Genomic DNA, 17,202 nt, shown 5'->3' with positions numbered 1-17,202 from the left:
GATTGTCATATGATAATTGATAAAATTAGATATACTGTAAATCTACGACATATAATATTCCACTGTTTGTATTGTGCTTTAATTTTTTTATTTAATTTTATCAATTGTTTTTTATTATATTTTACTTTTATTAAGATAAATAAATTAAAATTACTAACTTTATAAAAAATTATATGTGATATATTATATTATTTAAATTTTATGAATCTATTATTAATAATTATAATACATTTCACTTTTGTCTTAAGACTTTTCTTTGGCTTATATTCCATTTCTTAAAAAGCATTTTTGGTTCACTGTTTTTATATATAAATGCTTTTTTCCAAAAATATATAAATTATGATGAATAGTTTTATAAAAAAATATGAACTTTTACATTCTTTCTTATTATTGTTTAAGATATATGCATGCCTTTTAGGGGGTCAGGGAGTGGGGAGAGGAGAAAGGGCCTTGCCTCCCCCCGGCTACGCCTATGTGCTAATTTAAAAATTATATTTTAGACTCTAATGCCCCTAGCTAGTGATATCTATTTGGTGGTTGGGGGGAAGGGAGGGGTACTTAGATGAATCCATTTTTCAAATTTGATCCTAATTTAAAAATTGTATTTTAGCTTCTAAAGCGCCTAGCTAGCGATATCTATTTGGTGGGGGGGGGGGGGGGTATTTGGGCCAATCGTATCTGGGAGAATATTACGACCATAGATTACCAGGGCTAGCTGGAGATTTAGTTAATTTTATAATGTCAAAAATATATATTTCTATCTGGCATCTGCTAGAAAATTTTTTTTACCTATCCATCAACATGAAATATAATAAATAATATAAGATTAATAAAAATATTTGAGTACAAATTAATAACAGAGGAATGTGGATATATGGTCATCAAATCCTATATTAAGTATCTTTAACATAAAAAAATTGAATGAAGCAAGTGTTAACTTATGGACCTCATGCTTGGAATTTGCTTAAAGGTGTATTCTGCATATATAAACCACCAGATTTGAATATGGCTAATGTTGTTTCATCCTTAAAAAACAAGATATCCAATGGTATAGCAAATTTATTTTAAATTTTTATAAAAACATTTATACTAGAACTTAATGGATTAGAACCCAGGCCTCCTAATAAGTTGGAATTTTACAAAGAATACATTGATTTAACAACCAATAAAGTGGAAACCTATAAAAAGGAGAAAATAGACTTATCAGATCATATATTGAGTATTATTTTTGTTTATCTTATTTTTAACGGAATAATATATGTAGAATATTGGTATATTAATTTATTATAATTAAAGGTGTCGGTGCACGTTATGTCCCTGAAGAAATTGGTGTGTCCTATTTATTTAATTCAAACACTTTTATGTCTGGTTTACATTTGGTTGCAATTAATACAATCAAATATGATATCATTAATTTCAAAAAAACCCGATCAATAAATGTTTATTATTTTATTATACTCCTAAACTTTAATTATTTATCATACTTGAAGGTCTATATATGTACTGGAAAATTTGGCAGAGCAACAAGTGATTATACACAGAATGGAATAACTACTCAAAGAAAACCTTTTAGTAAGAGTATTATTAGAAATTTATTTTAAAAACAAAAGCGCATCTTTAAGAAACTTGTTTAGATTTTTTGTGAATTTACTATTTTATTTATAAATTTGGTAATTTAGTCAGAACATCTCTTAAAATATGAAGAAATAATCATAGTGTAATTTATTTTCGAAAGGTAAAGGATATATTCACAGGGTTGTTTTTTGTATACTACTTACTTAGCCCCACCTGGACCATTTAACCCTTTCTTTCCTGGCATTATTTTAAAGCCATTTTTAGTATATATATATATATGTGTATATATATAAATCATATAATTCAGATGAAATTTACTAGAAAATGCTTATTAAATATCCTTCTAACCCCATAAATCTATCAAATTGCTAAGATTCTCTTCACACTAGACTTGTGATAAGGAATTTTTATATATTAATCATCATTTGTAAATCTGCCAACAATGGAGTCCAATATGCTTCTTATAGTGCACACAAATTGAACATTTCATCGCTGCATTTCAAAATGCAAATAAAGCATTTTAATTGCATTCATTTAAATTGAGTACGTTTGCGTTTTGTATTTTAAATTATTAATATGGTTTTAAAACGCTGCATTGTAACGTTCAGTTTGGACGCTTTATTAAAGATATATTGGAATTTTTTGTAATCTTAACTTAAAAAATAAATAAAATATCAAAATTCAAATCTTAACTCATATCGATGCACGGTACGAAGCTCTGACAATACCTAATAAATTAATTTAAAAAAAAAATGCCAATCACAAAGATCACGTGAGCCTTACCAAACTCGAAAGAATCTTGTCAATCATCAAATGCAATCACAGGAGAGAATTGATCAAATACTCTGGAGTAGACGACATTCGATCCCAAGCGGCTTATACCCTGGCCAGTAAAGGGCTATTGCTCAACTCAATACTAGACTTATCTCCTCCCATAATAACCGATATCAAATTACTCGAATTTAGGCCACCGTATTTTTCCTTAGGTAAAGGCTTAGATTTTTTTTTAAAATCAATTTAATGGAACATTTTCTATTGATGGATCGATACAGATTATCCAGATATATTATTTGTTAATAACGTATCGACAATCTATAGAGATAATAAGTGTGATATAAGATAAGCGGGAAAAAATTTTTCAGGATCTTCTAGAAAAATCTATAACTGACAAGAAAATGAGTCATAATTGAAAGTTAAGGACAGGACCGAGAATCCGAACTCTTCAAATTCTCGAGGTTTTGTTGGACATCGGCCAAACCCTTTTTTAAAAATTTGGGGTTCAAAAGGTTTCAAGAATTCCTTTTTTTTTCCTATTCATTTTCATTATTAAAAACATTTTTATAAAATAATTTCTATTAAGCCAATAAAGATCTTCAGATTCGCCTAATATTTTTCTACACTTCTCTTATTAAATAAAATATTTTTCTGTAAGTCTAACCGTGAATGGAACAGCAGCTAAATAGAAATAGCGGAGATTCTTATCATAACCCCTTAAATCCAAATAGGCTGCATGATGAAGATAAGTGTCACTCGTATTTTTTTATCATATCTCGCGAAAATGGTATGCTCTGCACCCATTAGCTATTTGCAGCCAATCATTTGGAGATTGAAATTTTTTTATTTTTCTCGAAAGGATTGAATCATGAGCCTTCGAACTCGTGTCTGTATTTTAGTGGGGTGGGTTTCAGGTAAGATTTATGCTCAAAGTCTCTATATAACCGAATGCCCATCAATTCAATCAGCTATCACCAGGATTTTCTTGAAAATACTGACGTTTAGCAAAATTTTATTCAACGAAAAAAATTCTCCTTTTAATAAAAAAAAAACACATCTAAATATCTTAAAACATTATAACTACAAAGTTTTTTTTGTAATCGAAGAATGTGTTATCAATATTAGAAAGATATTATTTAGGATGATGCTTCATAAGTAAATTTTTGATATTTAGCTAGTATTTTATGTCGCTTGTAGGAATTAAATATATTTGTAAATACATAGATAAATTTTTATTCCCAGAAATATCAGCCGTGAATGAATTCCCAGCTTACCTGTGCCAAGTTATTCACGATATCGGTGCCGATCTTAAATCTTGCAGTCATTCCATTAGCATGAGAAGGATTCAGTCAGGTAAAAAAAAATTTTAAAACAGTTCCTTGCATTTTAAGGCATTTGGATTAGTTTTTTTGAATTTATAGTTATCCTCATAAAATGTATAGGAAGTTTGATTTAAATATATTCTTTCCACGATTATTTATCATTTAGGCCCATTCACGATTGATCATTCTCTGTCGAGTGCAGAGTGGAATCTAGGGGCCATCATACACAATATACACAACGTATCAAGGCCAATTTACCTTCAGGCCATTAAAGAATACAGAGAGAGGCATCGATTCCTGAAGAGTTTAAAGCTTAGTACCTCGCAACCCGTTCTCAGTCTTACGAACGAAAGGAAGGATGATGAGCGTGCCATTTCTTTTCACGAGAATAGACTGACTTCTTGACATTTAATATATTAAATTTATAATTTTAACGAGAGATGATTAAATCGTAAACATGCACTTTTCGTGTTTGTAATTATGCTTAAGTAGGAAAATTACGAGTGTCCCCAAATATGTTTGGGAAAAATAGGAAAAAATTTTTAAACTTTCACAAGAAATATATAAGGGAAAAAAATTGAATTACGGTGACCTGCAGAGATACCATTTGCAATGAGGTTCGATATTTAAAAAATTATATTGAACTATATTTTATTAATCTTTTAAAAGTGGTTTTTTTGAAATCGCTCAAGAAGATTATAGTTGTGTAATTACTATATTTTTAGCCTTTTAGGCCGATTTTTAGCCGGCTAAAGAATCGACTATACCAAGCTTTAGCCCGAAAACTATCACTACATATCCGATGAAATCAGATTTTTTTTTTAAAAATGGTTTAAATTTGAAAAAATAACATATTGCCGGTAAAACCATATTGATGCTAACATATATCTATATACCAGAGACCTGCAGAGGTACCTCACGGCAGGGCCCGGATTTCGGCCTGCTCCAGGTTTTATATTTACAAGCCCAGCTCCGAATTTTTTAAAATATATTTATTTTAAATTTTTATAGGTAACAATGGCGATTTAAAATACTAAAATGTACGGCCCGGCTCGGGTATTTACAAAAAAAAATTTTTTCGTAGTCCAGGCCGGAATATATTTTTTTAAAAAAAAAGCTAAAATACGGCCAGCCTCTGTTATATACTTTAAAAAAAATAATTGCGAATTGTAACTCAAGATTATTAAACGCAAAAAATATGTTAAGGGGAGCTAAGGTTCTCTATATGCCCATCTTGGTGACGGCTGTTAATATCTGTCCATTTTTTATATAATGCTGAATAGAAGTAGTCGAATAAATGAACAGTTATAATATAAGTGGCTAAAATAACCTTCAGTGATATTGAGTTTACATATTCTATTGCTGTGAGTATACACTTATTTGGAAAGATGATTTTTATAATATACATGTGTGTATATCGGACAAGAATGACACCTTATGTTGAAATTCGAATTTTTTTTTTCTTCTCCCGTTAACAAAACTAATAACAGATACAGAAGATCTTGTTTAACTGATGAGAGATTACTAGAAAATCCTCTAACTCCTAATAATATAACATGATCTCATTTTGGCCCCTCCTAGGATCACTATCAGCTTTAGGAATCGTAATCTCACAGAAGCAGTCTTTTTTTTTCCAAGAGTCCTTAATAGATAAAAAAAATTTTTTTATTATTATGAATATATTTAAATTCATATATTCATTTTTTATCGCAATAACTAAAATCTAACGACAATTTCGATAAAATGAATACAATAAAATTTGAGGCGACAAAGTTAATACTTTTTTATCCGATATTTTACATCATAAAAAAAAGACAAATATGGGCATTTCTTTCTCCTTTATCGGATTCAATGACATATAATAATACCTAGACCGATGATCCATTCATTAAAAGTGTAACATCAATGAAAAACAGCTGGGGACGCCATCTTGGTTACCCGTATCATTATTAAAAAAAATTTAAACGATAGGTCAATTCATTCCTAAGATCTGACGCAAACTTTAATAAAGAATTGCCCGATCATTGAGATGATAAGGAAGGTAGGCTAACATGAGAATAATTACTATATGGGTTACCAAAATGGCGGCTCCAGCTGATTTGCATTCAACGACCCTCTCGAATGCATTATTACGAACAACGCGTCGTCAGTCTAGGTATCATTATACGTTCATCGATCAGATTTTTAATTCTTCCCAGAGGATTGATTTAAATCGGGATTTTTTTTTTTATTAAAATTTTTCTTTTACAAAAAAAAAAAAATCATTCATACATTTAATAAAATTTTTAAAAACAATTCATTATTCTATTTCGAATTAAACCGGGATAATATGAAATATTTTCATTGGTCCAAATTTCCCCAAATAGTAAATTAAACATGTCTCGCTGAGAATAAATGATTGGATAAATTTTTCTACTCCCTTTTGATTGGGTAATGTACGTTAGCGAAAGATAGGGGCTCGAATAAACGACCGCCTCCGTCATAAAATTTTCTTTGAAATTCAACCCTATGAAAATATAGAAAAAGAAAATTAGGGTTAATATAATGGTAACCTCAAAACTGTTTTTCGAAAATTTTCCCCCTTAATTCAATTTTGCTCAATTTCTATTTTCTCTGTTTCTAGTATGTTCTCGTGGGACCGATTTGGATCAAGGGCTAATCTTTTAGATCTTTTGGATCAGCTGATGGTGGATTCGGCATCATTGGATTATCATTTATCTATATTTATTTCAAAATTTTCCCCTTAATTCTATTTTCTCTCTTTCTAATATGTTCTCGTGAGACCGATTTTGATCAAAGGCTAATCTATTAGATTTTTTGGATCAGCTGATGGTGGATTATGTATTCGTCGGTCATCATAGGAGTATTATTTACAGCTTTTCTATACTTATTTCAAAATTTTCCCCTTAATTCTATTGGCTCAATTCTATTTTCTCTGTTTCTAATATGTTCTCGTGAGATAAGATTTGGTCTAGGGCTAATCTATTAGTTTTTGTATCAACTGATGGTGGATTATGTATTCATCGGCCATCATTGGATTATTATTTACAAATTATTTATAATTATTTCAAAATTTTCCCCTTAATTCTAGTGGTTCAATTCTATTTTCTCTGTTTCTATATGTTCTCGTGAGACTAGATTTAGTCTAAGGCTAATCTATTAGATTTTTTGGATTCAGTTGATGGTGGGTTACGTATCTTCGGCCATCACTGGATTATCATTTAAAGCTTTTCTACACTTATTTCAAAAATATTATATATATTTCATATTCACTATAAAAATTTTTTAGTTTAAATAACTTATTCTTTCTTGTTTTCTTTAAAATTTAAATGTTTTTCAGTACGGGCGATGATACTGAATATCAGAATTGTAAAAAGATACAGATATATCGCCTAAAAAGTTATCCAGATACAAATACAGATAACATATTTATATCTAGATAACCCTGCTGGATATACAAAATTTATGCTTACCAATGCAGTCTTAATGCGTGCAAAAATGCCGAAAGCCCTTCCATCAAGATTAGTATGCTGAATGTAAGAATCGCCCATATCGAAAACATGAAGTACATCTTTATTCCACAGAACAAGGGTCCATGAGGGCACGAAAATCCCATTCGTAATATCATGTTCCACAAAACTTTGGATAATTCTTTATTTATTTTTTTTTGGAAATAATGAAATCTCTTTTCAAAGCAATTACCTATTTGAAACCTGTTTAATTTAAACTTTTCTTTCTTATAATATATATATGTTAGCGTCAATGTGCTTTTCCCGGCAATGTGTTATTTTTTCAACTTTAAATCACTTTTTTGAGCGTTTTTTTTTAAATTTAAAAATCTGATCTTACCAGAAATGTAAGCCGCCATGTTTGGAATATCTACCCTCTGAATTTGAAAACAGTTTTTCCATGGAACTTGTAAACTTAATAAAATTTATATTTCCACTTATTTTTTTTAATATAAATTTTAAATTACTCAGATGCTAACAGCAAAAAAATTATCTACAATTCATAAAATTGGTATTCCAAACATGATGGAATTTATTTCCGGCAAAATCAGATTTTTTAAATTTAAAAGATTTAAAGTTGTAAAAATAACACATCGACGCTTAACATTTATATATTATATAGAAAGAAAGAAAGAAAGAAAGAAGAGTATAGGTTTTATAATCCACCTTTTGGCATTTATTTTTTTTTCATAAATAAATTCTCCAGTATAATATGATTCTTCCATATTAACTGATAAAATGTTAAAATATAATATAGAGCATACACTATAAGCCAATAATATTAATAAAAATATTATTCATTTTTATTATAAAACCTGAATGAGCTAAACTCAGTGCCCATAGCCTAAGGTAGGATGCTGTGTGGGACAAACATTCTAGGCAATATTCGATGGTTGAAATAGCTTGGTGCAGCATGCACTCCGATAATTCAGACCCTTTCTTAATTTATAATAGATAATATTTTTTAAAAAAAATGACAATATAATACGACGATTGAACTTTGTATGAATAATACTCACATAACCATTAAGATACAAGATGAATGGCTTTGAGAATAGCAACCAGGGAATACACAGTACAGCTACGAAAACCAATACTACTTGAAGAGTTTTCTAAATGATATAAAAAAAAATCTATCAGTCCTTTAGAGGGTCTAATTATAACTAAGTCTCACTGGTATTGTTGAATGGCTTGATTAGAGCCGATTTTTAAAAAAACTCAATATTTAAGCCAGACAGAAGAAAAGTGTCTAAGCCACTAGATTTCGCTAATAAATTTCCAAACCTTTAGACATCTATGAGTAAAATCTTCAGGTGGTCTGCTTGATATTTTTATGGATAAAATATCGCGAGCCGTCTAACAACACTAAGCCTTAATCCTGGATTTGAAATTTATTATTAAACCGGCCCATATACTATGGGCCGGTCCAAACCCGATTAAAATTGCTCATGTGGCCCGGCCTGGTTCAGGCTTGTTATTATATTATCTTTCTGAGTCGGATATCGAGCCTACAAGTTTGAAGTTTTATAATTTCCTCAAATTAATCAATCAAAAATAATGATATACCTGTCTATCAAACAGAAAATCACCGCATACCCCCTTAACCTCAGAAAAAAGGTACATATGGATCAAATTGTGGAGTAAACTGGGGGCACATTTGGAGTCTACCGTTAGCACCTTAACCCATTTCACTACTATCAATATGGCCAAGTACCCAAACGTAGAAATCAAAAATATGAGTCGTGGCAGGAAAGAGCAGTATATGTCAATTTTTTCGTTAAAGTAGCTGCAAAAAAAAGAAATTTTTAAATATTTATGCATTAGTGAAACTCTATAGTCTCGTCACTTTAGAGGGGGGGGGGGGGGGTTGGAATATAAGAGTTTAAGTACCACCCCCCACCCCCCAAAACATTGAAGTCAGAAATATGTTGAATTTTCTTTGCTCATTTTAGATAGAATTATCCTTTTTTGTGGGCAATTTTACAACATAAAGTAAGCCCTCCGCTTGTCTTACTCTGAAATATGGTAACATTTGAGATACATATTTGTTTAGGAAACAAAACAAAAAACTTTACAAGAGATATTTTAGATTTATAAAGAATATGTAATTTACATGTGATTGCACAATCCCAGAAATAGTCCCAATGTCATGTGCATGATCCCAAAAATGATGGAGAGCTTCATCTTGTAAGAGTTATTGAAGGAGATTTCGTTTTTGGCTACCTTCCATATAGGGTCCATGCTGTACATGTACGGAGATCGAATTTTCCTGGAATCCTTAAAATCGCTTACGTTCTCGTAAGTAACCACCGGGTCTAAAACAACGATCGCGAATTCGCGATGAGGATCATACTTGTGAGTAATCTTGCGGGTTGGAACATTCATGGATTTCTCAAAATCCTTATTGAAGATCAACCACTTAGAACCGGAAAAACTTATGGATTTAGAGAAGTAATCGTTGTACACGGCGCCAGTGTAAATGGAAAATAGGCCCATCAATAATATCAGGTACCTGCCTTCGTAAAACATTCTGACAGCCTATGATTGACATGTTACTTAAATGATTAATGATATTTGGCGGTGAATAAAATTTAGATAAGCGGGGATAGGTTAGTAATCTATCTAAATTTTATTTAAACCTACTACTTCTCTTAGTAATGCACAGCGGCTGCGTATTATCATTCATTCATTTTCTTTCTTTCTTTCTTTCTTTCTTTCTTTCTTTCTTTCTTTCTTTCTTTCTTTCTTTCTTTCTTTCTTTCTTTCTTTCTTTCTTTCTTTCTTTCTTTCTTTCTTTCTTTCTTTCTTTCTTTCTTTCTTCCTTTCTTTCTTTCTTTCGTGATGATTGATAACCTATGTGTGGAAAAAATCAATATTTTCTTAAAAGCTTTCCCCCTTGTTAATAAAGCATTTTTTTTAAAAAAAATTATAAAAATTCGGGAATTTTTTTTTTGACAGGTGCCTATTTGTTCGATCTGTACCAGAACATTTCTGACCGATTACCAATATTATTATATAATGCATCAAAATTGTGAATAAATTTAAAACTTCATCTTTTTTGAGGAAATTAACCGGATACGAATTATCGAAGAATATCACGCAAAAGGCTAGTAAGGCTACTATGAGACCGTGCCCAGCGTCCCCGAACATTATCGCGAATAGAAACGGAAATGTTATTATCAGGTAAGGGGCTTTAAAATGCACACACACACACGAAAATTATTACGTATAAAAGAATCAGATGTGTTTAAGGATAGGTGGTTTTAATAACATTGTTAATGTGTACGATATGAAAATAAACACGGGGTGAGGGAGGGGGGAAGTGGGGTGTTGTAATAATAAAACAATCTAAATTGCGCCTTATGACAATTATTTAGTATCATATGCCATTCATTCTTTCTTTGTCCCCATAATGAAGATCATTCAAATTTTAAAATAAGATCCGCGACCCCTAAATACCCGCTAGGGTAGAAGCAATTGGCCCTACATATTTCTTAAAGGGAGCGTAAATTATTTTAGGGTGGATAGGAATCAAATTAATTTGTTAGTAAGGGAAACGATAGATCTGTAATCTCCATTTTTGTTTGATTCTACGAGTTACCAGGATTCAGTTCCAGATATTTTGGGGGTCCATACGCGTTAACGATTGATTGAAAAATAGAGGTGTACTCGTTGTTGATTATGTAGGTGGGAGGCGTATAGCGTATTTTCTTAGCCATATTTTCGTCTATCGTCATCCGATGAACCATGTGACAATTACTATAATCGTTTTCCTAAAAAAAGAGTCTCATTTTTAAAAGAAAAATAAATTAAAAGAAAGAAAGGAAGAAAAGAAAGAAAGGAAGAAAAGAAAGAAAGGAAGAAAAGAAATAAAGAATATAAAATACATCCAAAAATAAAAATATACACGCGAACTGAAGCAAGTAAACCCAAATTAGGTTATTAAAATCCTAAAATCCCAATGGATTAAATATGGGTAACTTTTGGAATGGCGAGAACGCTGGTGACCTTGTCTATAGTTTTTAAAGAACACCATCCTTCACCCACCATGAATTTTCCCATGTTTCCTTCACCAGACTTGAAATGATTCATGGTGTGATAAATCATCTTGGATTTCAGCAGCCTCACAGTGTTGATCCTAACATCATTGGACACCTTCAACAAAAGATGAAGTCGGTGTTCTTTAGTTCGCGTTAATATCTAATATACATTTAGCAGTTATAAAAATTATATTATGTTTCTTTCTTTCTTTCTTTCTTTCTTTCTCTTTCTTTCTTTCTTTCTTTCTTTCTTTCTTTCTTTCTTTCTTTCTTTCTTTCTTTCTTTCTTTCTTTCTTTCTTTCTTTCTTTCTTTCTTTCTTTCTTTCTTTCTTTCTTTCTTTCTTTCTTTCTTTCTTTCTTTCTTTCTTTCTTTCTCCATGGGCTCAATATCTTAAAAAGGAGCTGGGTCTTGGATGACCTGTTAACTTTGAGTTCAATTTTTTTTAAATATAATTTTATGCTTGAAATTGATCACCATTTTTTTTGATTAATTAATGTGATATTTTTATTTTTGCTATCAACTTTCTATGCAAGATTTCTCCCAGAATCTTTTTAAGTTAGTAATAATAATCTCTAGAAATACTAATATTTTAAAATATAGAGGACGAAAATTCCAGAAAATTAGTGCCACCGGAAGCTATTTGTGGAATTAGTATATATCGCTTCTTGAAAATTGGAATGCTACATTTTACGTATTTTTTTTTAAATCCCAAAAAAAGAGAAAATTCACTTTGTTTTAAAAATATATGAATTTATAAAAGCGGAGATCTACAAAGGTTGGCCCGGCCCACCCCACCCCTAAACGGGTTTCGAACCGGAAATGCCCTAAATTTTTTTTTTTTTTAAAAAACTGGAGTTGGGCGGCTGGTCCTACTTCTCGCAATCGATAATATTAAAGCTACATTAAAATGGCCTTGAAATATATTTTAGAAATCATACATAAATGTTTACTCCACAAGAAACAAAGAAAACCAATATAAATAAGTGGAATATTTTAACTTCGTTCATTTCGTAGAGTTGGGAATATAGGATTTTACTAACACCAGCCTGTTCAGTGTCTGTCAGAGGGTAGGGATACACGGGAGCTTTAAAACTTTTAAATTATATATTTTTTAATAAAAAAAAAATGGCGTTTAAGAAATTATAGACTTAATAACATGTATAAATAAATTAATACTGTTTTATTTATTTACCTTTGGCACACTTTTATGATCCTACTTTTAAACTCGTCTCCAAGGAAGAATACCACGAAAACGGTCTTGTACATCATTTCCCTCTAAAACAAAATAGAGAGATGAGAGAATCAGAGATGGCTTCAGCAAGGCTTGAACCAAGCTTATAGCCTAAAAAAAAATGGATACAAGTTTCTCAGCTGCTAAGTCAGCTGTTTTGGAGATGGGATATATATATATATTTATATAAAAGGATGATTTAACTTACGCTAAAAAAGATACTTTATGGGATACAATTTATTCGAATAAAGAGAACGATAAGCTGAAATTATTTTATTCCAGGATAAGTTTTGTATCACGTTACTAACCTCTATTCTTATTAAGCAAATTTTGGGTTAATTTTTAGAGTGACCAAGGCCATTTTTTATGGAAAAATCATTCCGGTCAATTTATTGTAACAAATAGCTCAATAATTAAAGGTTTACATTTCGAAATAATTTAAAGAAAATAACTCTTTTCCTCTCCGCTAGATGATTTTGTATGATTGTCAACAAAATTATTTTACTCCACACAATACATGGGAATTATGGCGGAAATTGCTAGAGAAGCAATTGCTAAACATTTTAACAACGTAATTAGTAATTACGCCCATCATCATAGTGGTGATAAAGAAGACCGGGGTTACTTAGCAGATGATAAAGAAGACCGGGGTTATTTAGAAGATGTTTTGCTCCTTTTCACGATAACTTCATCTTTATTTTATAATTTTAAACTAATGGTGTTATTGGGACAGGACTTCTTATACTTGGGCAGCTATTTGTAGATTAAGTAAAAGTCGCGTTTTTTTTACTATCTACCAACAATTCTCTGGATAAATGGGCTAGCCCTTTCGGGGTAAAATGACAAAATAGAAATTTAATTTATAAAACACCATAATTAATATATAAATTAAAACAAAAAAAAATTGTGTGCCATGATCAACTGTTCCTAGATCCCCATCAGAGTTCTAGGTATAAAGAATAACGCCATCCAAAATGGTTGATCTCTAGAACGATCCTCACAAATATGATAGGTAGAAATATTTTCAGTGAAGAATAGATTCCGCAGGCAGAAAACCTAACTTAAAATATTTTGTTTGGTCATTGCCCTGGTTGCTTTACAAATGTTCCAATTTACTCCCTGCCGTTTAGCCCCAGAGGTAGTGAACGCGCTTATGGCTCTAGCAGTTTTTTTTATTTACTAGGTTTAGGTTTCTTAGGTATAGCTTAAACATTTACGAATATATCGTATAATTTTATAAAATTTGAAAGAATACTTTTTGCTCCTTGAGACAAAATAAAATACAATAAAAAGGGTTAACTGCCAAATCATTGTTTATGATAAATTTTGAATACCAAAGCCCTTACTACTAAATGGAACATTTAATACATCCTTATTTTGATTAGCTCTAAAGATGAAAAAGTTACAGATGTTTGCCTCTCTACCCCGCATGCCATATAACCCCGGTCTCATCAACCCTGTAATATCCTAGCCGAGTTTGGAACTGAATCTCTTTAAATGCCGGCCGATCCTAAAAATTTAGAGTATATATATTTTTATAAAGGAATTGGTAATGAATGATGAATATTAGGAACTTTTATTGGGTCCTCAATAAATTCCACGTGATCAAATCTCTTTATAAATACGTTCCCTCTACATATCCTCCAAATCATGATCTCGAATTTCGAAAAAATTTCCGTTTGAATAATTCCGGCAATGTACCTAAGCGCATGCGCGTTATTTTTTCAAATTATATATAAATAATTACATAAAAAGTATATTTATTAATTAAAGGTTGTATTACTGATTCTTATCTCATCATCTGTTAAAATGATTTAATTTTTTAATTTTCTTAGATAGGTTAGTATCCCTCCATTTTAAAATTTAATCAGAAATAACGAATATCGGATCTGGCATTCAATATCATAAATGAAGTTTCTAACAGTTAATAGATCACAACCTTAAAATGACCAGAATTTTAGTGGTTACATATTCACAGTGTACAATACAATGACATCAAAATTAGTTATACTATTACTGATGAGATCCTAATTCAAACTGGTCAATAGTGTATGTATACTTTAAATTTTTTAATATTCTCTTCTTCTGAGTCAATCTTAAAATAATCATCCAACATTGGGGATTGCCCCCCCCCCCAAAAAAAAATTATGATATAAAAGGGTAAATAATTTTCTGGTCATTAGGTTAGTTAAGAGAATTATAAAAAATAAGGAAAGAACCAAATCTTATAATATCAACAAAAATAAACTCTTAGCAATCTAATCACTTTCATGAATGAAGACTAAAATAAAATAGTCACTGTCAGAGTAGTAACCCCTGAGAGCAGAAAATGATTTACATTTTGAAGAATTCAGAGAAACCTAATGTATTTCACATTCCATAATATTTAAGGAAAGATATCAATATAGTATATATTAACGAACTCTATGTGTAATGGCCTACTCTGTCTAAATATTGGTTTAGTGGATAACGAGGGGTAAAGGGTATCTGTTGTGCCAATAATTAGATCTGCCATCAAGGGTATGTTTGATTGTAAATTGCTTGCATCCATGGGAGAATTACTTCTATCCTCGTTTCGTATGTCTCCACCTGACTGAACGTTTTGTTTCTAGAATATACATATATATTTTTTTTAAATCACGATAAACTAAGCTACTTTAATATAAAATGGAACTTATAACGATAACAAGTTACTTTTAAAAAAGTAACTTTTAACAACGCTAATGATGTCCAGAAAAAATGCAAAAAAAATTTGTTGCGATTTTCCTCTAGCCCCTAATATTTGTTCTTCTTTACGTCAAATTTTGTATAACCTGATTCCATATTTGTTCGTTAATTTTTGTACGAATAATGTCGAACTGCGCCAATTCTAAGTATTGGGTCAGTAAAACATCGTAATTTTTTTGAATTTCGTTGTAATCAGCTTCCAATTTTTCCAACGATACCTTGGGTTAAAAAAATAATTATAAATCTTGTTCTTAGAGGTTTTTGGCGTTCGGTTAATTGAAATGGCGAGTCACGTGTTATATTGTATACATCTCGGGAGTTTTTAATTTGTAGGATGGGTGTACTCTATACTCAAAAGAATTTTAAAATTTGCTAATAACCAGGGCGTGGATGAAACATAGTTCTGACTCCCAAATATTTCTAAACTCTACATACATATCAGTAGCGAGGGTCAATAAGGGGAGGGGAGGGAGGCGCAGGGACTCGAGACCCCTGAAAATTTGTAAGGCCCCCTCAAAATTTTGATTTTTTTAATATATATGTAATTTTGGATGATGGTTCCTGATACGTATAAATTAATTTTTATAATGCATATAAGGGGACATCATTTTTATTAATAAATATCAGAGTTGTTAAAAGATACTTTTTAAATGGATCTAGATACAGGTACATCGTCTAAAATAATATCTAGATACCGATATTTTAATCAAAAATCTATCTAGATACAGATACCACACTTTTATATCTAGATACTTGTATCTAGATCCTTTAACAACTCTGATAAACATATAACTGAATTTAGGGTCTGCATTTAAATTCATCGTTAAAATCGTAACTGCCCATGTCGGTTGGGGTTTAGTAATATGAGTCCTCCCCCCTCTTCTCATTCCCTTAAAAAAAAATTAAATTCAATAGTGGAATTGAGATTCATAAATAACTTCCAATTCTGTCAACTCTCTATAGGTGAAGGGCTTTTTATCCATATATTGTTTCGAATCTCCTGACAGGGCCTCGTCATTGGTCGCAAAAATATTTCCTTCTTTCGAACACTCGCTGCGTAACATTTTCAAAATTCTTTCCACCTTTTCGCACCTCCTCACTTCGCCCGTATATTTACGCTTGTACAAGTTGACCTTGTGGTTCATCTTTAAGAGTCGATTCAAGTATGGTTTAAAAAAAAGGGTAAACTTTTCATAAAACTAAAATATAAATCTAAAAGATCTAACATATCCAGCCCTGAATAATTTAAGTGGAATATATTTTATGACCCATCAATCAGTGTTCCTAAAGAATATTCACTTCCTGAATAGGATTTTAATATTTCGATCACATTTAAACAAATTAAGATGAGTCAAACTGAATCTACGGCAGGCTCAAATTTAGCGGCTGATAAAAATTTAGAGAATTACATTTTTTGAATCGTTTTAAATATTTTGTAAACTCAAATCAGCTGTTAATTCGAATCGCGTCAGTTTGCAAGATGCCAGTACAATTTGCTAACCTTTTTTTTAAAATAAATAAATGAGAATCTTATCTTTATTCTTAGCCGGAAATGGATTTTTCATCTCTAATCTAAATTGATAAAAGCGTTACTAATTTTTTTTTTAAACACTTACATCGATAAATTGAATCAATCCTACTTCACCCAGGTGGGATAATGTTTCGTACAAGGCCTCGGACTGGAAAAAGAATTGATACAATCCCATCTCTTCGCTTCTAAAGCTAGCCATTAAATATGTGTCAAATATCGCAGTTTTATTCAATTTTTTTATGCGCGGTTTATGATTCAAAAAAACACAGATAGAAGAAAATAAGATGTTATAAAACTAAAATATTAAGTTAATTTTTTTTTTGTATTTTTTTTAGAATACTTGACTTCTTAACTATTTATAATAACGCTTTTTAAAGGTTAGCTTAATAATTAATAAAGAAAGAGAGAAATGAACAAAAGAAAGAAAGAAATGAAAACAAAGCAAGAAATTTTTTAGGTTTTTATTATAATAAAAAAAATTCCTAATCGAA

At 30.7% G+C, this 17,202-nt stretch overlaps 3 protein-coding genes across 3 annotated transcripts; 1 reads left to right on the top strand and 2 right to left on the bottom strand.

Annotated features, from left to right (window-relative positions):
* The first annotated feature begins 828 nt into the window (after positions 1-828).
* LOC135928303 (pseudouridylate synthase TRUB2, mitochondrial-like) lies at positions 829-4,133 on the top strand. Its single transcript, XM_065464742.1, has 7 exons — positions 829-1,048; positions 1,094-1,219; positions 1,297-1,439; positions 1,491-1,572; positions 2,343-2,561; positions 3,592-3,702; positions 3,838-4,133. The coding sequence occupies exons 1-7, from the start codon at positions 922-924 to the stop codon at positions 4,074-4,076; spliced, it is 1,047 nt and encodes a 348-aa protein (XP_065320814.1). The 5' UTR covers positions 829-921; the 3' UTR covers positions 4,077-4,133.
* A 1,920-nt stretch (positions 4,134-6,053) lies between these two features.
* LOC135928095 (V-type proton ATPase 116 kDa subunit a 1-like) lies at positions 6,054-11,287 on the bottom strand. Its single transcript, XM_065464439.1, has 9 exons — positions 11,162-11,287; positions 10,782-10,953; positions 10,229-10,371; positions 9,294-9,718; positions 8,747-8,966; positions 8,200-8,292; positions 7,996-8,119; positions 7,145-7,322; positions 6,054-6,177 (listed from the first exon to the last, which is right to left on the bottom strand). Exons 1-9 carry the CDS (start codon positions 11,285-11,287, stop codon positions 6,084-6,086), a joined length of 1,575 nt encoding a protein of 524 aa, XP_065320511.1. The 3' UTR covers positions 6,054-6,083.
* A 1,930-nt stretch (positions 11,288-13,217) lies between these two features.
* LOC135928093 (V-type proton ATPase 116 kDa subunit a 4-like) lies at positions 13,218-16,910 on the bottom strand. Its single transcript, XM_065464428.1, has 4 exons — positions 16,797-16,910; positions 16,119-16,325; positions 14,896-15,061; positions 13,218-13,279 (listed from the first exon to the last, which is right to left on the bottom strand). The coding sequence occupies exons 1-4, from the start codon at positions 16,908-16,910 to the stop codon at positions 13,218-13,220; spliced, it is 549 nt and encodes a 182-aa protein (XP_065320500.1).
* Between the last annotated feature and the right edge of the window lie 292 nt (positions 16,911-17,202).

This window comes from Gordionus sp. m RMFG-2023, chromosome 4 (assembly GCF_954871325.1).
Source record: "Gordionus sp. m RMFG-2023 chromosome 4, tfGorSpeb1-WG-v2, whole genome shotgun sequence".
NCBI lineage: Eukaryota > Metazoa > Nematomorpha > Gordioida > Chordodea > Parachordodidae > Gordionus > Gordionus sp. m RMFG-2023.
This window is presented reverse-complemented; position numbering and strand designations above follow the sequence as displayed.